The sequence below is a fragment of the Podarcis melisellensis genome (genome assembly GCF_964234715.1).
Source record: "Podarcis melisellensis genome assembly, chromosome: 5".
Lineage (NCBI taxonomy): Eukaryota > Metazoa > Chordata > Lepidosauria > Squamata > Lacertidae > Podarcis > Podarcis melisellensis.
The window spans coordinates 89,163,998-89,188,018 of NC_138537.1; the positions used below are offsets into that span (position 1 = coordinate 89,163,998).

The window sequence follows — 24,021 nt, forward strand, 5'->3', positions numbered from 1 at the left end:
CTGCCTGTCAGGCGGCTATACGCACTTCCGGTAGAGAGGCCCGGTTTTGTTTCTACGGCAACGGAACAAAGGCCCCGCCCCACCAATCCGAGAGAGGGGCGGGCCTCTGTGACGTCAGTGGTTGGGAACGGATGCCCGCCGGCGCTCCCATAAGGCTCCCGTAAGCCACCCCAGGCCGCATGCGCAGAACGGAGAGCGGGGCTCGTCGTTGAGGCAGGTAGGGGAGCAAAGCGACGGCTGAAGTGTTCTGACCCGCAAGGGTCGCACACGTGTTTCACGCAAACGTGTGAACGCACCTTTCTGCGTAGTTTGGTTCGAAAATACCGTGTATTTTTTGAGGGTGGGGATACAGACCTCGTGGTCCTTGCTGAGCCCTAGAATTGCACGGAGTAGGCTGATCAGTATTTTATTTTTTGTGGTGTTGTTATTTCTGTTGACATTAGGTGGTGGTGTGTTGTTTTTTTTGCTCTGTTTAATGGAATGACTGCTGGCCATAGGAAACACTGGGGGAGCGGGAGGGAAATTCAGGAATTTACCATATACCTATGTGGGCTTTTACAGACTCCGCTAACCCAGAAATATTGCTTCAGGATAAGAACTTTGCTTCAGGATAAGAACAGAAATTGTGCTCTGGTGGCACAGCGGATGTGGGAGGCCCCATTAGCTAAAGTGGTGCTTCCGGTTAAGTACGGACCTCTGGAACGAATTAAGTACTTAACCCGAGGTACAGGCAGTGTTAGAAACAAGGATAGCTATTTATCACATGGCTCTTGGAACCAAGGTTACATGAGCAAAAACAGAAAGACATGAGCAAAAACAGAAAGCGAACCAATTCTGGAGTCTGGCTGGGATACAATTCTCCTGTGCTCTCGGCGCCATTGGCGGCAATTTTATTATTGAGTCTCAGTCGCCCTACACGGCAACAAGATTCCTCAAAGTGCTCGCCTCCTGACAATTCCCAGTCGTAAAACGTGCCTGGCTAATTTCAAACACTGGTGGACTTGTAGATGGGTAAGAGAGTATTGGGAAATGATATATAATGAATTGAAAAAAAATGTTTAAAAGTTAACTTTCCAAAAAAAACAGAGTCCTTTTCGTTGGGGATATAATTCAAAGGGAAATTCCCAGGAGTCAAAAAAGATTATTTATTTATGCTGATACTGCTGCCCATGTTTTGTTAGCCCCAAAATGGAAAATGAGTGAGCCAACCAAAGAAGAATGGCAACTTAAATTGATGGAATACGCGCAGCTTGCAGATTTAACTTATGGAATGAGAGAAAAAGAGGAATATACCTTTAAAGAAGACTGGAAAATGTTTACTGATTATATGGGTGAAAACTGTTTTTATTTAACAACACTGGTATCATTAAGATAAATTCAACAGTGTAAATGAATTTTGATGGACGTAACAATGGATCACCAAAAAGTTTAGTTCATGTAAAATATGCAGGGATGTGGCGCTGTGGGTTAAACCACTGAGCCTAGGACTTGCCATTCAGAAGGTTGGCGGTTCGAATCCCCGTGAAGGGGTGAGCTCCCGTTGCTCAGTCCCTGCTCCTGCCAACCTAGCAGTTCGAAAGCACGTCAAAGTGCAAGTAGATAAATAGGGACCGCTCTGGCAGGAAGGTAAATGGCGTTTCCGTGCACTGCTCTGGTTCGCCAGAAGCGGCTTAGTCATGCTGGCCACATGACCCGGAAGCTGTCTGCGACAAATGCCGTCTCCCTCAGCCTATAGAGCGAGATGAGCGCCGCAACCCCAGAGTCGGTCATGACTGGACCTAATGGTCAGGGGTCCCTTTACCTTTACCTTTATGGTATGCAAAATGAACCACAGAAAGAGAAGAAATCATTGATTTAAGGTTGTTTAAATGAATATTTTGAAATGTAAATTGGACAATGTAATTAAAAAATTAATAAAAAAAATTATACACAAACACACACACATAATTAAGCTTATAGGGCTTTCACCACACAGGTGCCAAAGTATGGCTAAGCAACAACCAAGCTGTGCCTAATCCAAAGTTTCTTTCTGTCCCCAACCTCAGAATGAGCAGTGAAGAGACACCGTCGGGGGACCCGCAGGCAGAGGCAGCTGCGGACGTTGCAGCTGCAGAGGTTCCAGCTGTGGATGTTTCAGATACGGAGATTCCAGCTGTGGAGATTCCAGCTGTGGAGGTTGCAAAGGTGTCCATCGAGGAACATGCCGTTCACATCCCGACACCACTGCCACCACCTTCCCCCAGTGGAGAGCGAGAAAGGGGCCCTAGCCAGCGCACAGGCTGGCTCCTAGACATGCTGGATGACGTCCGCTATCTCATCTCCTGCACCAACTGGTACTAGCAGCTCTTTTTGCCTTCTGCCAACACGAGCTGGCCCAACTGACAGGCCTCGGCTCACCCTCTCAACAGGGCAGCGGCATCCACCTTGAGGAAAAGCGCCTGCAAGATCTGTGATTAAAGGTCTGGGGTGGGGAAAGAAATCTTTTTGGACATTCTTTCTGTGGGAAACTCGGTTGTCCTCTTGAGCTGCCTTGTGGCCACCTGGTGCAATTCTAATAATGTTCCCTCCGCTTCCTGTGTAAACTGCTGTTAAGCTTTGGGCAACATCCTGATTCTAGCCTGGCTAATTCTGTGCTGTAATCTGCAAGAACCGCTCTGTTAGGGGCAAAACAAAAGCAACAGAAGTCACAGGTAACCTGCTTGGTCATGCATAAGATGCTCGGATAAAGGTAGCGGTAGCTGCCCCATATGCTAAGTGCGCTGATGTTTGATGGAGCATGTACACAACACACGGCAAGTGCTTTATCTGTGAGTGCCATTATGTCTGTCCAATGCCAATGTCAGTCTCTCTCATCCCACTAGAGATGGGTATTAACCCTCTTCCTCACTACTGTAGCGTACTTTAAACAGACCAAACATGGCAAGAGGAATACGAACTATATCACAGCGCTTTAACGATGAGAAGTGCAACGCTGTAACTTTGATTTTATGGGTGAACAGTGGGGAGCACAATTTATCCTCTAGGTTAGTGTTTCCTGTGGGTCACAAAGCGCATACAAGTGGGTCGCAGGCTTTATAAGACGACCCAAAATCATTGCAGTGGTACCTCGGTGTAAGAACAGTCCGGTTTAAGAACGATTTGGTTTACAAACTGCAAAACCAGAAATAGTGTCTTGGTTTGAGAACTTTACCTCAGTCTAAGAATGGAATCTGAACAATGGAAGGGCACAGGCGGCGGGAGGCCTCAATAGGGAAAGCGCGCCTCGGTTTATGAATGGTTTTGGTTTAAGAACAGACTTCCGGAACGGATTAAGTTTGTAAACCGAGGTACCACTGTACTGCTTTAATCCTTAACCGGTATGATGAATACGTCTTCAAACCTGTTGTTTTATTGACACCAGTAACTGAGTGTCAGAAAGGCTCAAGTCTTGGGAAACTCTTTCTGACGGCAGACAGCAGATCCAGGAACAGTTGTTTTGAATACAACTGCCCTCTTCTGATGTGCAGGTACCAAAAGCAGCAACTACTGTATATATCAGAGGCAAGCTATAGTAGTCACTCAAAACAACTCCATGTACGAGGACCTTTTGATGAGCTGTCACCAAATCTGCCACTAGGCTTAGTTAATAGTTAAGCCAAAGGTGATTTGAAATTTGCTCAGTCAAAATTTTCCCATTACTTTCCTGCTGGAAAAAACCAGAGAAGTTTGAGTGACATCGCTCTGATGTCACAAAGCTGTATTTGTACAGATGCAACTCGTTGAACTGACACGTGATAGACAGGACCTTCAAATATTAATATTTGGAGGCGAGGTTATCTAAATTTTGGCTTCATGTGACCAAAATTACTCAGTTATCAATGAGTTTCCTGAGCCTGCTGGTGAAGCAATATCTGTGCTGCTGCCATTTGGTGGCACACATCTTTGCAATAAGGGTTTTCCAGCAATTACTGCTATGAAGACAAAGCACAGCAGCAGGTGATGAGTCAATAATCTGAGACTGTGTCTGACCACCATCAAACCCTGTATTGACCTACATTGGCAGAATGCATGCTCAGCAGGCCATTGTCAGTTCTACCACCTCCTTTAGGTACAACCATAAAAGTCCCTGTGCTCCCTGGAAAACTCTGTTGGACGCACATTGAGGATGCAATGGAGGCAGCAAAGTGTCGCCTTCACTGCCACTGAGGAGGATCAATGAGTTGAAGTTATTAGTTATTAAACCTCATCATGCTGGGTACCAACCTCTTCCAAAAGTTAACTTGTAGAGCACAATCTTGTTCATGTTTAATTAAAAATAAAACCTGCTAAGGAACTTTTCAAGCGTCAGTGTGAGACTACTTTTTGTTTGCTTGTAGCTTCTAACAGTTTGATTTCATGCTGAACGATTAGCTCAAATTTGATCCACATTTGCTCAAAAACGCAAGACTTCTCTCATCCTTAATCTTCCGAACTTGTTTCCTCATAACAACTAATACTTCCCCAGAGCTTGTCGTCTTCTCCGCATTTTCTATCAACTGCAGGTTTAACACAGTGGGAAGCAAAAGTCTCCCTACTTTGAAAAGACAAGGAATCTTTTCCTCCTTCCATGCCCTTTACCTTCTATATTTGTGGGACCCAAGCATCACTTGTCAAAATACTGTTCCTTCCCCTGCAATTTGCCAGGGACTATTGAACACAGTGTCTTGCTCTCCTAAAGATGCATGGTTTCCAGGTTCCTACAGCAGGGGTCAGCAAACTTTTTCAGCAGGGGGCCAGTCCACTGTTCCTCAGACCTTGTGGGCAGCCAGACTATATTTATTGTGGGGGGGCGGGGGATTAACAAATTCCTATGCCCCACAGAGGGACACGGGTGGCGCTGTGGGTTAAACCACAGAGCCTAGGACTTGCTGATCAGAAGGTCAGCGGTTCAAATCCCCGCGACGGGGTGAGCTCCCGTTGCTCGGTCCCTGCTCCTGCCAACCTAGCAGTTTGAAAGCACATCAAAGTGCAAGTAGATAAATAGGTAACGCTCCGGTGGGAAGGTAAATGGCATTTCTGTGCGCTGCTCTGGTTCGCCAGAAGCGGCTTAGTCATGCTGGCCACATGACCCAGAAGCTGTACGCCGGCTCCCTCGGCCAGTAAAGCGAGATGAGCGCCGCAACCCCAGAGTCGGCCACGCCTGGACCTAATGGTCAGGGGTCCCTTTACCTTTACCTATGCCCCACAAATAACCCAGAGATGCCTTTTAAATAAAAGGACAAATTCTACTCTTGTAAAAACACGCTGATTCCCGGACCGTCCGCGGGTCGGATTTAGACAGCGATTGTGCTGGATCCGGCCCCCGGGCCTTAGTTTGCCTACCCATGCCCTACAGGGACGCCCTGCTCCCAATATACTAAAATACACAGCACACTGGAAATGTGGTAAGATTTGTTTAAGCTATTCTACGGCACCTGTTTTGAGAGGGGCGTGAGATGAGTGGCTCTTTGATGTTTTCGTGTGACGAAGTTTAACGAAGTTCTACACTGCCTCAGTATAAGAAAACAAATGCAAAGATTCAGCTCAGTGCTTTCAAGGGTAAGAAATTATATTCCAGGACCAGAAAACGGAGCTTGGCTAATCATTAACACTGGATGTTATTTGTTACACACAGTGGAAACTACCGTATTTTTTGCTCTATAAGACTCGCTTTTTCCCTTCTAAAAAGTAAGGGGAAATGTGTGTGCGTCTTATGGAGCGAATGTAGGCTGCGCAGCTATCCCAGAAGCCAGAACAGCAAGAGGGATTGCTGTTTTCGCTGCGCAGCGATTCCTCTTGCTGTTCTGGCTTCTGGGATTCAGAATATTTTTTTTCTTGTTTTCTTCCTCCAAAAACTAGGTGCGTCTTATGGTCTGGTGCGTCTTATAGAGCAAAAAATACGGTATGTCGTTTTGCAACTGTGATTCCAGTGATCAACTCAAGAAAAATGATTCCTCCAAGGCATTTTTATCCTGATTAAAAAAAACTGGGTGCAGGGGGCGGTCGTTATACTGACATACCATTTTTAATGATTATTTGGGAGCAGAAAAAGAAACTGCTGCTATCTCAGCTTCCGGCTTACAACGCAGCATGTGGCGATTCGGACATATCGTAGATGTCGAGGAGACGATCTGCTTCTCTCCAGCCTGACAACAAGGCACCATGAGTAGTCGAATAGAACGTGCGATGTGTGGCTTCTCCCGCAAACAAAACCTGTGGCGGCTGCAACAAGAAATAGCAGTATTAGTTTAGCCCTGTTTGGGTGAAAACCTGTTAGTGGGAGGCAGAAAAGTCGAGAGGCGTGGAAAATCAAACAATGTCTCTGTTAACGCAACGTCCTTCATGTGCCACCTCCTGGAGAAGTCCAGAGGGTGGCAACACGAGAACAGGGCCTTCTCTGCAGTGGCTCCCCACCTGTGGAATGCTCTCCCCAGGGAAGTCTGCCTGGCGCCTTCATTATACAGTGGTACCTCGGGTTAAGAACTTAATTTGTTCTGGAGGTCCATTCTTAACCTGAAACTGTTCTTAATCTGAGGTACCACTTTAGCCTCCTGCTGCTGCCACCGCCGTGCGGTTTCTGTTCTCATCCTGAAGCAAAGTTCTTAACCCAAGGTACTATTTCTGGGTTAGTGGAGTCTGTAACCTGAAGCGTCTGTAACCCAAGGTACCACTGTACACCTTTAGGCACCAGGCTAAAACGTTCCTTTTTAACCAGGCCTTTGGTTGATCTGATTTACATCCTATGCCCTCTTAAAACGTGTTTTTTTTTGGGGGGGGCTATTGGGTTGTTGTTTTTATTATGTATTTTGTGGTTTTATATCGTGATTTTATTCTGTGATCCACCCTGAGACCCCCAGGGTATAGGGCGGTAGATAAATTCAACAAACAAACAGGGTGTGTGTTGTGGCTTGTGGACGTTCCGATAGGGTGGTATATAAAGTCAATAAACAAACAAACAAACAATAAACAATATCAATAAACAAACAAACAAACACAGGGGGCGTGTCGTGGCTTGTGGATATTTCAACAGATGCAGATAGACACAAGCTCCAATACAGCCACAAATCCAGAATGGGTTACCTTGGAATCGGATGTGTCTTTGGGAAGGGGCTGAGCAAGGGCATCTATGTCATCTCCGGAACTGTCAACAGCCACGTAACTGTAGGATCCTTTGATGTAAGGCTCGCTGTACCATTTCGAGCGCAGGATGTTCCTTGGAGGAGCAAGTTGTGGATTTCCTGACCCAAGTGCATAGAGAGCGGGTGAGTATCTTGCCTGCTATCCCCAATTTTAAATGAAGTACCTTTAACATCACGAGATGGCTCTGCAGCCAATTTACACAGGACACTGGGACATGGCTAGATAAGCAGCAAGGGTGCTGTGGTCTAAACCACTGTGCCGCATTGGGCTTGCCGATTGGAAGGTCGGCGGTTCAAATCCCCGCGACAGGGTGAGCTCCCGTTGCTCGGTCCCAGCTCCTGCCAACCTAGCAGTTCGAAAGCACATCAAAGTGCAAGTAGATAAATAGGTACCACCCCGGCGGGAAGGTAAACAGTGTTTCCGTGCACTACTCTGGTTTTGCCAGAAGCGGCTTTGTCATGCTGGCCACATGACCCGGAAAAACTGTCTGTGGACAAACACCAGCTCCCTTGGCCAGTAAAGCGAGATGAGCGCCGCAACCCCAGAGTCGTTCGCGACTGGACTTAACTGTCAGGGGTCCTTTACCTTTTTAGATAAGCAGCACCAAACCTGAACTAAAGCGGTTCTTCCTGTGAGAACGGACTACTTCTGCTTCATCAGGTTTAACTGAGATTTGACAATTCAAAGAAAAACGGGGACCTAGGAATTATGTATAGCAGGGGCAAGGGAACTTGTGGGTCCCTCCAAATGTTGTCGGACTCCAACTCCCATCACCCTCAGCAACAGTCAAAGAGTTTCCAGGCATAAAACAGGGGTGGTGATTGGCTGTTGAGCCCCTCAGTTCTGCAATTAAAAACCACCTGAGCCTGGTTTTAGGGAGTATCAATGAAGCTGCACCCCTCCATACAACTGAGGACCACCCATCTCAGGATAACATAGAGTAGATCATCTTGTCCGTCACTTTTTCAACTCCTAAACCTTTCGGCCTGCATTCTCAAAAGTAGAGAATATCTTGGCCATAAATACCTAGTTTTCAGAGAAGATAGGTTAGGATAATCTATTGGGAACCTTCTTGACACTCTATTTCTCTTTTAAATCAGAACCAGTGAAGGCAGTGAAGGTCCTGTGTGAGTGTCTGGAGGCGATTGGAGGATGGATGGCGGCTAACAAATTGAGGTTGAATCCTGACAAGACAGAAGTACTGTTTTGGGGAGACAGGGTGGGCAGGTGTGGGGGGACTATCTGGTCCTGAATGGGGTAACTGTGCCCCTGAAGGACCAGGTGCGCAGCCTGGGAGTCATTTTGGACTCGCAGCTGTCCATGGAGGTGCAGGTCAATTCTGTGTCCAGGGCAGCTGTCTACCTGCTCCATCTTGTCCGCAGCCTGAGACCCTACGTGCCCGCGGACTGTCTCGCCAGAGTGGTGCATGCTCTGGTTATCTCCTGCTTGGACTACTGCAACGCGCTCTACGTGGGGCTACCTTTGAAGGTGACCCAGAAACTACAACTAATCCAGAATGCAGCAGCTAGACTGGTGACGGGGAGTGACCACCGAGACCACATAACACCAGTCCTGAAAGACCTACATTGGCCCCCAGTACGTTTCCAGGCCCAGTTCAAAGTGTTGGTGCTGACCTTTAAAGCCCTAAACAGCCTCAGTCCTGTATACCTGAAGGAGCGTCTCCACCTCCATCATTCTGCCCAGACACTGAGGTCCAGCTCCGAGGGCCTTCTGGCGGTTCCCTCCCTGCGAGAAGTGAGGTTACAGGGAACCAGCCAGAGGGCCTTCTCGGTAGTGGCGCCCACCCTGTGGAACGCCCTCCCACCAGATGTCAAAGAGAACAACAACTACCAGACTTTTAGAAGACATCTGAAGGCAGCCCTGTTTAGGGAAGCTTTTAATATTTGATGAATTAATGTATTTTAATATTTTGCTGGAAGCCACCCAGGGTGGCTGGGGAAACCCAGCCAGATGGGCGGGGTACACATAATATATCATCATCATCATCATCATCATCCAAAATTAAGAAGACATTTTGCAAAACTTAGGCCAGCAGTTTTAACAGAATAACGCATCGTTTTTGCACCCCTCGTTCCGACGCTTGCAAACAACTAAGAAGTCATGCGTACCTGTTGCTCTACGAAATACTTCTGTTAATGCCGAAAGGACTTCTGCGTCTGTGAGGGTTTCCATGAATTCAGCTTCTTTCCCAGCAATGAAGCCACATAAGATATGTCCATATCTAGTATGGTAAAAGGAGAAAGGCTTTGTAGAGTCCACAGATACTGGTCCTATTACTTTCATCTTCATAAAAATCCATTTTTTTGAAGTGGTAGATTTATGAAAGTAGATTTCAACGTTGTATGTTCACACACACACTTTATTCTTAGCTATTCTAACAGTTTTCCCAATAATTTAGAGCAATTTACCTAAGAGGACAGCGCACAGCCTAAACGGCTTAAGAGTTTCCCAGATAATTTTTATTATTGGTGGCATGCTGGCCATTTTCCTGTAAAATTGTATGGAGTTGATTCTTATATATTTTTAAAATTTGCATATCACCCTTCATCCACAGATCCCAGGGCGGTTCGCAACACAAAAATACAAGATAGAAATCACAAAATTTTTAATTATTCTTGTTGACGTTTCTGTAGCTTTGGACTGAAGTTCCTATTTGTTATGTACTGAAGTTCTCACCCTGGGCCAGCAGGAGGATACTGTAGATAGTTATGCAAATGAAGGATCGAAAGTGACGTTCAGTGATTGGATAGTTTTAGAAAGTTGTTGCAGTTACGTTGTACTGGAGCTCTAAATAAGCCGGCTGACTGAACCCTTCAGTTCAGTTCTGTTCTGGCTTCTGAATACACAAGAGCTGTTTGAAGAATCACTGTGTCGTCTGATATGTTCACCCACAACTTAACACTATTGGGTTTCTTTCCTGAGCACTATTGGGTTCTGGTGCACTGCTACTATTTAACCAGCAAGATAAAAACCACTTGCTTTGTTACTGCTATTTAACACAGCTCCTAGAATCATAGAACTGTAGCGTTGGAAGAGACCCCAAGGGTCATCTAGTCCAACCCCCTGCAATGCAGGAATATTTCATCTGACATGGGACTTGAACCCACAACCTGGAGATTAAGAGTCTCATCCTCTACTGACTGAGCTATTTGTCCTCTTGAAATAACCCCTCATACACAAGTACCTCTTCTTTGGTGTAAAGAATTCATTTGGCGTATCTGATTTTTTCCGGCAAATTTGTGTAATCAAGTCATCCAGGCTAGAGGTCAGGAGCTCAGACTTCCAGGGTGGGTCTAGCTCTCCTGAGTCCTGCCAAAGACATCTGCATCTCATTTTTGGAATTCTTTCTTTCTATATTTTTGTTTGCATATCTCAGCCGCCATAGAAATACTGCACAAAAGTTTGCTGATAACCCCACATCAATTTAATGCAGGGTGGATATTTTTTTTTAAAAAACCCAAATCAGATTTTTAAAAAAATTATATCAATTTTTAAAATTTTAAATCAGATTTTAAAAATAAAACGCTTTTGGAGGAAAAATCTTTCCAAAGATAGTTTTCTATTTAAGTTACATTATAGTCCAAAGGCTTTTCATCAGGAAATAAGGATTTGTTTTAAGTTTTTCATGTGTGCTAAAACTCAGTAAGTTTTTATTTTATTTTTTTTTAAAAAAAGTTTAACCACATTGGTTAAAATACATGTATACATAGCTCCTGTCGTTCGGTCCCAGCTCCTGCCCACCTAGGAGTTCGAAAGCACTCTTAAGTGCAAGTAGATAAATAGGGACCGCTTTATAGCGGGAAGGTAAACGGCGTTTCCGTGTGCAGCGCTGGTGCTGGCTCGCCAGAGCAGCTTCGTCACGCTGGCCACGTGACCCGGAAGTGTATTCGGACAGCGCTGGCTCCCGGCCTCTTAAGTGAGATGAGCATGCAACCCTAGAGTCGGACACGACTGGCCCGTACGGGCAGGGGTACCTTTACCTTTTATACATATGCGATAATGTTATTGCTTGAGTAAAATAAATTGTTTAAATTGTTATTCAGGAAATGATTTTCTTCTTCTAATAAAGTACAGCAGAAAGGTTGTCCAAATATAAACAGTTAAATTATTAAACCTCACAATAATGTCATAATTATCTGTCCATGTATTTCTAATACTGTACAGTGATACCTCGGGTTACATACGCTTCAGGTTACAGACAACGCTAACCCAGAAATAGTGCCTCGGGTAAGAACTTTGCTTCAGAACAGAAATCGTACTCCGGCGGCGCAGCAGCAGGAGGCCCCATTAGCTAAAGTGGTGCTTCAGGTTAAGAACAGTTTCAGGTTAAGAACGGACCTCCGGAACAAATTAAGTACTTAACCTGAGGTACCACTGAAGTATAACCAAATCAGTAATTTCTGATGTAACTGTAAAAACTACTCTGAAAATTTACTATTCCAAAAATGAAACCTCCCTCTGGTTGTAAATATTAAGATTATACCAACAAGAATGAGTCTTTCTGTAAAAAAAATGATTTAAATAAAGTCTTCATGACTAGTAATTTAAATGGTGATTTAAATCAAATCCACCCTGGTTTAATGCAAAGACCCAACTTGTTTGCCTGATCTGCATGTGATAAGCTTCCTGTGTTCAAACAAAACAAAACAAAACAAAACAAAACAAAACAAAACAAAAACAACAATAATAAATCCTTCCAGTAGCACCTTAGAGACCAACTAAGTTTGTTATTGGTATGAGCTTTTGTGTGCATGCACACTTCTTCAAATGACTTGCTCAAACGACAGCTATCCCAGAGTGGCCTGACCTGCAACCCCATTCCAGTCTGTCTTTCCCATGTACCTCTCTGCCGGATGAAGAACCACAAAGCCAGCAATCTTCTGGTACCAAATAGCCTCCAAGTCGGCGGGTGGTTCAGCCAGGGGTGATTCTCCATCCCACGCCACCTCAACCACCTGACAGTCCGGCTCCCAGAACGGCTGCTCAAATTCCACAAAGATTTTGTTGTTTGTCCCAAAGCCCAGCTTTTCTACTGCAGCCGCTTTCCGGGACGGAAGCGGCGGGTTAAAAAAGGTTTCTCCGTGTTCTTTGAGGAAACCTAGGGAGAAGGAAAAGACATGAGAGAGATTAGTAAAAGAACAGACTTTGGGGGAATATGCCCAGGACCAGACTGTGCAAACGCTTTAGTAAGCACTGGGGGGGGGGGGGGAGAATCATCTCCTCATAGGATTTACAGAAGAGTTCTGGATTTGTTACCGACCAAGTTCCTGCTGCTGCTGGAAAACAAACCACGACTTAGGGGAGTGGATCTCCCTTTGAAGCCATAAGCAAGAACGCCACAAGATCAAGGACAGGGAACCTTTTCCGCCCAACGGATTCATTCCCTTCAGGCAAACTTCTGGGGAACAAATATGCCTGAGGTAAAACTGGGCAGAGGAGCTGGTGCGAATTCTACCTTCGTTCAGTAGGTACATGCCCTGGTTATCTCCCGCTTCAACTACTGCAATGCGCTCTACGTGGGGCTACCTTTGAAGGTGAATCGGAAGCTACAACTAATCCAGAATGTGGCAGCTGGACTAGTGACTGGGAGTGGCAGTCGAGACCATATTACACCAGTCCTGAAAGACTTACATTGGCTCCCAGTACGTTCCCAAGCACAGTTCAAAGTGTTGGTAAAGGTAAAGGTAAATGGACCCCTGACCATTAGGTCCAGTCGCAAACGACTCTGGGGTTGCGGCACTCATCTTGCTTTACTGGCCGAGTGAGCCGGCGTACAGCTTCCGGGTCATGTGGCCAGCAGGACTAAGCCGCTTCTGGCGAACCAGAGCAGCGCATGGAAACGCCATTTACCTTCCCGCCAGAGCGGTACCTATTTATCTACTTGCACTTTGACGCGCTTTCGAACTGCTAGGTTGGCAGGAGCAGGGATCAAGCAACGGGAGCTCACCCCGTCGCGGGGATTCGAACCACTGACCTTCTGATCGGCAAGTCCTAGGCTCTGTGGTTTAACCCACAGCGCCGTTGGTGCTGACCTTTAAGGGCCTAAACGGCTTTGGCCCTGTGTACCTGAAGGAGCATCTCCACCCCCATTGTTCAGCCCGGACACTGAGATCCAGCACCGAGGGCCTTCTTGCGGTTCCCTCACTCTGAGAAGTGAGGTTACAGGGAACCAGGCAGAGGGCCTTCTTGGTAGTGGCCCCCTCCCTGTGGAATGCCCTCCCATCAGATGTCAGGGAAATAAACAGCTATCTGACTTTTAGAAGACATCTGAAGGCAGCCCTGTATAGGGAAGCTTTTTAATGTGTAATGTTTTATTATGTTTTGATATATGTTGGAAGCTGCCCAGAGTGGCTGGGGCAACCCAGTCAGATGGGCAGGGCACAAATAATAAAATTATTATTATTGTTCTCTCTATCCACAAGTGCACAATCTTCTCTCTCTCCTCCATCCAAGGAAGAAGAAGAAGAAGAAGAAGAAGAAGAAGAAGAAGAAGAAGAAGAAGAAGAAGAAGAAGAAGAAGAAGAGTTTGCATTTGATACTTTCACTCCCCTTCAGGAGTCTCAAAGCGGCTAACATTCTCCTTTCCCTTCCTCCCCCACAACAAACACTCTGTGAGCTGAGTGGGGCTGAGAGACTTCAGAGAAGTGTGACTGGCCCAAGGTCACCCAGCAGCTGCATGTGGAGGAGCGGAGACGCGAACCCAGTTCACCAGATTACGAGACTACCGCCCTTAACTACTACACCACACTGGCTCTCCAAAGAAGACTTCCAAAGCTCATTTCACCCAGGGGCAAAATCTCAAGGGTGTGTTTTTGTGTGTGCCAAGCTGGCAAGGGCATGGCCTGGAGAGAAGCTTTGAAGATGGGAGCCTGGGAAGATTTCCTATATTGACCTGGCGGCAAGAGTGTGGGGTTGAGAGGAAGGACTAGCAGTTAAGGTCAAGCAATCGTTTGTAAGATTCATCTACTGCTGAATGAGACTCCCTGCTGCTAAACTGATGGTTGGAATCAGGGCTAAAAGTTCTGGAGGGAAAAGCAAATTTCAAAGGGTGTTTCAGATTCAGAACTGAAGAAGCTCTGCTCAGTGTTTGGAGAGATTCCCTTGTCCAGCGCCTTGCAGACGATCCTCTCCTCAGCCCAAATGACTTTGAAGCTCACTTCATACCCAGAAAGATGTGTCATACCCGGAAAGATGCAATGAATGCCAACCCTGATTACAGCATGTGCTCTCAGAAATCGAAGGCACAGCAGCTGGAGGTGAGAATCAGAAAGCCAAGGAAATTTCACCTAGAGGCACGGTGACGATGACATGGTCAGCCAAGAACTTCTCGCCATCTTCACATTCCACCTGGACTCCGAAGGTTCGGCCTGCGGGAGCCTCTTGCAAGCAGGAACTACTCCAGTGAACTGTCCTCACCGGCTTGTCAAACTGCACAGTCCCTTTGGGCAGAGATGCCATCAGGCAGTCTATGAGGCCCTCGTAACCACTAAGGGGGAGAAGCAAGACAAAATGAGGTAGCCTGGTCTTGGACACGTTTCCGAACACAATTCAAAGTGTTGGTGCTGACTTTTAAAGCCCTAAATGGCCACGGCCCAGTATACCTGAAGGAGCGTCTCCACCCCCATCGTTCAGCCCGGACACTGAGGTCCAGCGCCGAGGGCCTTCTGGCAGTTCCCTCCCTGCGAGAAGTGAGGTTACAGGGAACCAGGCAGAGGGCCTTCTCGGTAGTGGTGCCCGCCCTGTGGAACTCCCTCCCACCAGATGTCAAGGAAATTCCTTTCCCTCCCCCACATAGGGTTAGTTTGCTCACAACGGGAAGCGAGATAAATTCCAGAACAAGTGAGGGAAAGGGAAATAAAATCAGGGGATGTTGTTCTTTTTAGCAGGAATTGGAGAGGGGGGACTGAGTTTCCTTACCTTAAAAAAAATAAATAATTACTTTTATTTTTTCTGTGGGGGCCTGAGCCAAATATCCACCTATATCCGTAATCAATAAAGTTGTGGCCCTTTCTAATCCAGACCATTGTCTGCTTGAGTTTATTAATCACATCTTACATTTAGCCACTACTAGGAGGAACGGCAATGCAACTGGGTCAGCAATGAACAAACAAACAAACTTTCCCCCCCCAGGAAAAAACATGTCCTCTGTAAACTTACGTGTGCAAAGTAAATGTAAAGGTAAAGGACCCCTGGACGGTTAAGTCCAGTCAAAGGCGACTATGGGGTTGTGGTGCTCATCTCGCTTTCAGACTGAGGGAGCCGGTGTTTGTCCACAGACAGCTTTCTGGGTCATGTGGCCAGCATGACTAAACCGCTTCTGTGACGAGTGCCAGAGCGCACGGAAATGATGTTTATCTTCCCGCCGGAGCGGTACCTATTTTTCTACTTGCACTGGCGTGCTTTTGAACTGCTAGGTTGGCAGGAGACGGGAGTGAACGGGAATTCACTCCGTCATGGGATTCGAACCGCCAACCTTCCAATTGGCAAGCCCAAGAGCAGGGGTTAGCAACCTTTTTCAGCCGTGGGCCGGTCCACCATCCCTCAGACCATGTGGTGGGTTGGACTATATTTTGGGGGGGGGGGAATTGAACGAATTCCTATGCCCCACAAATAACCCAGAGATGCATTTTAAATAAAAGCACACATTCTACTCATGTAAAAACACCAGGTAGGCCCCACAAATAACCCAGAGATGCATTTTAAATAAAAGGACACATTCTACTCATGTAAAAACACGCTGATTCCCAGACCGTCCATGGGCTGGATTGAGAAGGTGATTGGGCCGCATCTGGCCCCCGGGCCTTAGGTTGCCTATCCCTGCCCAAGAGGCTCAGTGGTTTAGACCACAGCGCCACCCATGTCCCACTTGCAAAGTCAAGCCACAGCCGGGATGTCTGATCAGCCCATCCCCAAGGGAACCAGAGAAGCCAACCTATTATTTAATGAGAACCAAGTGCGGGTGGCGCTGTGGGTTAAACCACAGAGCCTAGGACTTGTCAATCAGAAGGTTGGCGGTTTGAATCCCCGTGACGGGGTGAGCTCCCGTTGCTCGGTCCCAGCTCCTGCCGACCTGGAAGTTTGAAAGCACATCAAAGTGCAAGTAGATAAATATGTACTGCTCTGGCAGGAAGGTAAACAGCGTTTCCGTGTGCTGCTCTGGTTCGCCAGAAGTGGCTTAGTCATGCTGGCCACATGACCTGGAAGCTGTACGCCGGCTCCCTCGGCCAATAGAGCGAGATGAGCGCTGCAACCCCAGAGTCGGTCACGACTGGACCTAATGGTCAGGGGTCCCTTTACCTTTACCTTAAGCGGGCAACTACTCACTTGGGAAACGTGCAGTCCAAGCCAGGAAGCATGGTGTACTCCCCGAAGGGCCCCAAAGCCACCAGGTCCAAGCTGTGAGTCCCACTCACGCAGCATTCCAGCTTGAAGAATAAGTTGAGGACGGCCAGCTTCAGCCGCTTGGTCTCCTCATCATCTGACCATTCTCTCACCTTCCGAGCGATCGCCTCTTTCAGGTACTCGCCCACGCTGGGCACAGGCACTTTGGCCGCATGCACGAACTCGCGCGCTTCTTCCAAGAGAGCGAAGAAGAGCAACCCCATTGAGTCAAGGAGGTCGGGACTCAGCAACTGGCCCCGACTGGAGAAGCAGGCCGAAGGCCCCAAGGGGTGGCCCCCGATTTCCACCTGCTGGTTTTCCTCAGACATGGCGGCCTCATCCAGGAGTCCATGCTCCGATGCCAGCTGGAAGACAGGGTTCTCCTTGGACGGCCCGTGGATCCAGTGGGCACCTATCTCAATCACCTTACCTCCTAGAAGAAAGGAGGGAAAGAATCAGCTTTCCAATGTTTCCACAGCATCAAGCCTCAAAGAGACTAATCTTTTAAGGCCTGCTTATTCCAGCTATCAGACAACGAGGGAAACCACAGCTCTCAGATGCTTGGAGCCTTCAGACTTTTGGAAAACCCTCAGCAGGAGTGCTTGTAAATTTGCAAACGGCAAAATGCTCAGGGTTCCAGCCAGCCATGTCCTCTTTTGTGCCTCCCCTTCTCCTCACAACATGCTTACATCTTGACTGGGCAGTTCTTGTGTCCTCACCTTAATATGTTTTATACAGTGGTACCTTGGCTCCAAAATGGCTTAGTCGATGAAAAAATAGGCTCCTGAACTCCACAAACCCGGAGGTAAGTGTTCAGGAGTCGAACGTCCGTTTTGGCTGTCGGCTTTGTTTCCGGGGCCAATCAGAAGCCGCGCCTTGGTATTTGAACATTTTGGAAGTTGAATGGACTTGAGTTCGAGAACCAAGGTACCACTGTATATGCTTTAATCCGCCCAGTGTGGCTGGGGAAACCCAGCCAAATGGGAGGGGTATAAATAATAAAATTATTATTATTAGTTTTCTAATTTGTTCTGTGTTTCTGCAAACCTAGAGGCTCCTCACCACCTTTCTCACACAGCCTGTTGAGAATGTGTTCGCTGTTCTCCAACGCAGTCTCCTGCCAAAGAGGCCCAGACACTGAGGTCCAGCGCCGAGGGCCTTCTGGTGGTTCCCTCACTGCGAGAAGCCAAGTTACAGGGAACCAGGCAGAGGGCCTTCTCGGTAGTGGCACCCGCCCTGTGGAACGCCCTCCCAGCAGATGTCAAATAGAACAACTACCAGACTTTTAGAAGGCATCTGAAGGCAGCCCTGTTTAGGGAAGCTTTTAATGTTTAATAGACTATTGTATTTTAATATTTTGTTGGAAGCTGCCCAGACTGGCTGGGGAAACCCAGCCAGATGGGCGGGGTATAAATAAATTATTGTTGTTGTTGTTGCTGCACTGAGCAGCGCCGAATTCTGCGCAGGCTTGATTTACTGCTACTGTTACCAAAACCAGCAGCAGTTTGTTGTGGAGAATTCTGGCCATGCCTATTCTTCCCCTTTAGCAGCAGTGGAGTGATCCTTTGTCTAGATCAGGAGTCAGCAAACATTTTCAGCAGGGGGCCAGTCCACTGTCCCTCAGACCTTGTGAGGGGGCAGACTATATATATTTTTTGGGGGGGGGGAATGAACGAATTCCTATGCCCCACAAATAACCCAGAGATGCATTTTAAATAAAAGCACACATTCTACTCATGTAAAAACACACTGATTCCCAGACTGTCTGCAGGCAGGATTTATAAGGCAATTGCGCTGGATCCAGCCCCTGGGCCTTAGTTTGCTTACCCATGGTCTAGGTGGCCTGCATCCATCCGCCCCCAGTCAAAACTGCTGGAGACTATACAGTGGTACCTCGGGTTACATACGCTTCAGGTTACAGACTCAATTAACCCAGAAATAGTGCTTCAGGTTAAGAACTTTGCTTCAGGATGAGAACAGAAATCGTGCTCTGGCGGCATGGCGGCAGCGGGAGGCCCCATTAGCTAAAGTGGTGCTTCAGGTTAAGAACAGTTTCAGGTTAAGAACAGACCTCTGGAACGAATTAAGTACTTAACCCGAGGTACCACTGTAATGGAAGAAGCAGATCTTTGCTTTTAGGCAAGAGAGCAGATGGGCAGAGGGGGAGAAGATGGAGAACACACAGTACCACCTGAAACTAGGGCTATGTATACGTTATGATTCGCCCCCCTGTATTTTAAGCCATATGCACAATTCGCAGCTATCCTGTAGTTGCTTGAGAAACACTGCTGTTTTGTGCATTTTCTACCCCTCAAACCAGTTTCCATCTGACTTCCTCACCAAACTTGAAATGCAGCAGAGCGGAGCGGGGGTGGGGGGGTGGGACTTGCTGAATTTCAAGCCGCTAATGTGTACATTGCTTAAAGGTAAAGGGACCCCTGACCATTAGGGCCAGGCGTGGCCGACTCTGTGGATGCGGTGCTCATCTCGCTTTACTGGCCAAGGGAGCCGGCGTACAGCTTCCGGGTCATGTGGCCAGCATGACTAAGCCACTTTTGGCAAACCAGAGCAGTGCACGGAAACACCATTTACCTTCCCGCCAGAGCGGTACCTATTTATTTACTTGCACTAGGTTGGCAGGAGCAGGGACCGAGCAACGGGAGCTCACCCCGTTGCAGGGATTCGAACCGCTAACCTTCTGATCAGCAAGTCCTAGGCTCTGTGGTTTAACCCACAGTGCCACCTGCGTCCCTGTACATTGCTTAGGTTAGGTGTAAAATTTCAGCCCTGCTGCTGCTCTCCAAAGCACTTTTCTGGTGCTGGGGAACAGAGACTAAGCATGGCTTGCCCCCATGGCTTGCCTTCTCTGGCATCGGTGATGAGGACTTGCAGAGGATGAAGGCTGTGCTGGATTTGGGGACGGGTGTTGTTTTGCAAGAACACAAGTGGGTGGGAAAGTGAAGAGATCAGAAAAGAATGAGAGCAGCAGCTATGCTCAGGCCAAGGAAGAGGGTTCTCAGTGACTCAGTACATCTTCGCAGATTAGATCGCAATGGTTTGATTCACTCGATTAGTCAACTGCATTTTCAAATGAATATAATCAAATGAATATAATCTGCTGAAAGAAAAAAACACCAAAACCCTGCTGCCCACTTAATTCACAGTACCGATGAAAATATGTTGGTTGATTTATTTAATCAGTTGCAACCCTAAAAAGGTAAAGGGACCCCTGACCATTAAGTCCAGTCGTGGCTGGCTCTGGGGCTGCGGCATTCATCTCGCTTTACTGGCCGAGGGAGCCGGCGTACAGCTTCCAGGTCATGTGGCCAGCATGACTAAGCCGCTTTTGGCAAACCAGAGCAGCGCACGGAAACACCATTTACCTTCCCGCCAGAGCGGTACCTATTTATTTACTTGCACTTTGACGTGCTTTTGAACTGCTACGTTGACAGGAGCAGGGACCGAGCAACGGGAGCTCACCCCGTCGCGGGGATTCGAACCACCAACCTTCTGATTGGTAAGTCCTAGGCTCTGTGGTTTAACCCACATCACCACCCACATCCCTAGTTGCAACCCTAGCAGGGAGCAAAAACAACTGAGAAATACATCCGCTCCAGCCACTTTCCTCAAATCAACCATGGGAGAAGTAAACCTTTTCATCCTTGAATGCCAATATATGTGAATATTCTGGGCTGCTCAGGGAGGTAGGAATCCGACCCTGACCCCAAAGATTATTTTTTTAGAGGCTGTGTGTGTGTGATGGGGAACACTCCAAAGTAATCATGAGGAAACACAACAAGATTTGTGAAAGAGAAACAATGATGTATTTCACTTTCATGCTTCCGTCCTGTTTTTTCCCTGGAGTAAATGTCCCATGCCCCCCTCACGCGATTGCAATCCTATTAGTTTTAATAGAGTTAACTTTCAAGTAAGCATGCATTAGAATTGTGGCCTTCTTTTAATTCCTAGTTTATGATTTAGTTATATTGTTTAGGTGTTGTCTGGCAAAAGTGTATGTGGTGTTTTTTCCCCCCTCCTTACTAGTGAATAACAAAGCCTTTTCCATTTCACAGGAGGCTCCAGCAAAGAGCAAGCTATCAGTTTGCAGGAGGGGGCATAGCTTTCTCCCCATCTTCCCACTCTGGTGCCACCTATGGAGCCAGTTTTGGGGTATTTGTTTTACTCTGGCTCAGTTCAGTGTTTGTGAGCTCTGCGTTTTAGGCTTTTTGAGGACTGGGGGTGTGGGGGGGTTATGTTTCCTTTGCTTTAGAATTGTTTGTGGGCAGGGATGTTTTGGATTATTTGGTCTGTACTTGCTATGATTTTTATTACTGCCAATGGGTATGCCTTAACAAAACAATTGTAAATGCCATTGCAGCAGTATCGTAGCCAAACTTAAGCCTGGGTTTCCCACCCCTATGAAATGCCCATCACCAACTTCCCACTTTCCCTGGTTTTGCCCATGGTATCTTAATCTATTTCCCTATCGTACTAACAGTGTCTGTCTCTTCACTGTATGAAATAAACACTTTTCCTGATTCCCCCCCCCCCCCAAAAAAAGAAGCCAGGAGGGTGGAGGGACACGTGTTTCAGCATCGCTCAGTTGGTTAGAAAACACCAAGGTTGCAGGTTCGATCCCTCCCTATGCCAGCAGAATATTCCTGCATTTTTATATTTTTATGGGCCAGCTGCACATTCCTGCATGGACCAGATGATCCTCAGGGTCCCTTTCAACTCGGCAGTTCTATGATCGGGTTTTCTCTCGGGAAAAGCGCAAAGGGGCGCAAAGTCCGCTCCGGCGCGCCTCGCGTTGCGCGGAAGGGTTGCGCCCGCCCTCCGCCCCGCTCTCCCCGGCCCCGCTTCCCGCCGGCCAGCCGCCTCTTACGGAGCTTCCCGGAGCGGATGCGGCCCCCGGCTCGGCCCGTGGCCTCCAGGACGCGCACGCCGCCCAGATGCCGGCCGCCCCGGCGAAGGAGCCGCTGAGCCGCGCCCAGCCCGGCCAGCCCCGCGCCCACGATCAGCACCCGCGGCCGGACAAGAGCTCGCCCGACCCTCCGCTCCATGGCTCTCCAGGGCGCCAGGCGGCTTCTCCCTCGCTCCCTTCCGGGATTGAGGCGGCAAAGCTTTTAAAACCCTCGTGATCACGAGGAAACGCGGAAGTCTTTGGTCCCCGCCTGCTGCGCTTCGGCTCTGGTGCGCTCTAGTGGCGGCGCTACCATAAAGAAGGCTGATTGCCGAAGAATTGATGCTTTTGAATTATGGTGCTGGAGGAGACTCTGGAGAGTCCCATGGACTGCAAGAAGATCAAACCTCTCCATACTGAAAGAAATCAACCCTGAGTGCTCACTGGAAGGACAGATTGTGAAGCTGAGGCTCCAGTACTTTGGCCACCTCATGAGAAGAGAAGACTCCCTGGAGAAGACCCTGATGTTGGGAAAGATGGAGGGCACAAGGAGAAGGGGGCGACAGAGGACGAGATGGTTGGATAGTGTTTTCGAGGCTACCAGCATGAGTTTGACCAAACTGCGGGAGGCAGTAGAGGACAGAGGTGCCTGGCGTTCTCTGGTCCATGGGGTCACAAAGAGTCGGACACGACTAAACGACTAAACAACAACAACAGTGGCGGCGCTTGGAGACGATGCGCGGAAGGAGCGTGGGAAAGCGGAAAAATGCGCCAGGGTTAAATCTCTAGAAATCTCTATGTGGGACAAGAAGCTACAGTTAGAACTGGATATGGAACAACTGATTGGTTCAAAATTGGGAAAGGAGTAGGATAAGGCTGTATATTGTCTCCCTGCTTATTTAACTTATATGCAGAATTCATCATTTGAAAAGCTGGGCTGGATGAATCCCTAGCCGGAATTAAGATTGCCGGAAGAAATATCAACAATCTCAGATATGCAGATGCCACAACCTTGATGGCAGAAAGTGAGGAGGAATTAAAGAACCTTTAAATGAGGGTGAAAGAGGAGAGCGCCAAATATGGTCTGAAGCTCAACATAAAAAAAAAACGAAGATCACGGCCACTGGTCCCATCACCTCCCGGCAAATAGAAGGAGAGGAAATGGAGGCAGTGAGAGATTTGACTTTCTTGGGCTCCATGATCACTGCAGATGGTGACAGCAGCCACGAAATTAAAAGACGCCTGCTTCTTGGGAGGAAAGCAATGACAAACCTAGACAGCATCTTAAAAAGCAGAGACATCACCTTGCAGACAAAGGTCCGTATAGTTAAAGCTATGGTTTTCCCGGTAGTGATGTATGGAATGAAAGCTGGACCATAAAGAAGGCTGATTGCCGAAGAATTGATGCTTTTGAATTCTGGTGCTGGAGGAGACTCTTGAGAGTCCCATGGACTGCAAGAAGATCAAACCTCTCCATTCTGAAGAAAATCAGCCCCGAGTGCTCACTGGAAGGACAGATCGTGAAGCTGAGACTCCAATACTTGGCCACCTCATGAGAAGAGAAGACTCCCTGGAAAAGACTCTGATGTTGGGAAAGATGGAGGGCACAAGGAGAAGGGGACGACAGAGGACGAGATGGTTGGACAGTGTTCTCGAAGCTACCAGCATGAATTTGACCAATCTGCGGGAGGCAGTGGAAGACAGGAGTGCCTGGCGTGCTCTGGACCATGGGGTCACGAAGAGTCGGACATGACTAAACGACTAAACAACAACAACAACAAAATCCAAGCCTTTGACAACATAAGTGCGGTGCGAGAGTGCCTGCTCTCTCAGACCTTTTAAACTGGTGATTTTTAAATAAAAGCGCCTTAAAACCTCGAAACTCAGAGAGCAATTCAGTCATTCTTTGCGTGCTAGAGATGACCCCAAGGTCATCTAGTCCAGGCACATCCAACCTTCAGCCCTCCAGATGTTGTGGCCTACAACTTCCATGATCCCTAGCTAACAGGACCAGTGGTCAGGGATGATGGGATTTGTAGTCCAAAACATCTGTAGGGCCAAATGTTGGGGGTGCCTGATTCTAGTCCAACTCCCTGCAATGCAGGAATGTCCACAGAAACATCCATGACAAATAGACATCCAAACTCTGCTTAAGGTGTTTTAGACCCCAGTGCCCTCCCCCAGATGTTTTGATAGGAACAAAACAGGTGATTGGATTATTGGAAGCCCAGATGTACTAATTGCAAGCTAGGGCAATTTTGTGCAATGTAAGGAGCCCTAGGCTGCAGTCCTTTCCTGAGAGTAAACCACACTGACTTGGTGGTGTTGCTGCTCTTGCTGTTAATTGAATTTATGTTCTGCCCTGTACGTGGAGGTCTCAGGGCCGTTCACAGAACAAATGCAGTTGTGCTTCCTTCTGAACCAATGTTCTGTACACAGTGGGTGGCGCTGTGGTCTAAACCACTGAGCCTCTTGGGCTTGCCAATCAGAAGGTTGGCGGTTCGAATCCACACGACAGAGTGAGCTCCCGTTGCTCTGTTCAACTCCTGCCAACCTAGCAGTTTGAAAGCACGCCAGTG

General features: G+C 47.7%; 1 protein-coding gene and 1 long non-coding RNA gene across 2 annotated transcripts in view; one reads left to right on the forward strand and one right to left on the reverse strand.

Moving 5' to 3' along the window:
• Positions 1-80: 80 nt before the first annotated feature.
• LOC309370296 overlaps positions 81-24,021 on the forward strand; it is a 232,310-nt gene continuing 208,369 nt past the window's right edge. The window contains exons 1-2 of the long non-coding RNA XR_014168495.1: positions 81-217; positions 2,046-4,677. This is a non-coding gene — a long non-coding RNA (uncharacterized lncRNA). The remainder of the gene's footprint in view (positions 218-2,045; positions 4,678-24,021) is intronic.
• Positions 6,004-21,617, reverse strand: PAOX (polyamine oxidase). Its single transcript, XM_081911788.1, has 7 exons — positions 21,425-21,617; positions 16,483-16,972; positions 14,445-14,644; positions 12,001-12,256; positions 9,267-9,379; positions 7,078-7,235; positions 6,004-6,219 (listed from the first exon to the last, which is right to left on the reverse strand). The coding sequence occupies exons 1-7, from the start codon at positions 21,600-21,602 to the stop codon at positions 6,076-6,078; spliced, it is 1,539 nt and encodes a 512-aa protein (XP_081767914.1). The 5' UTR covers positions 21,603-21,617; the 3' UTR covers positions 6,004-6,075.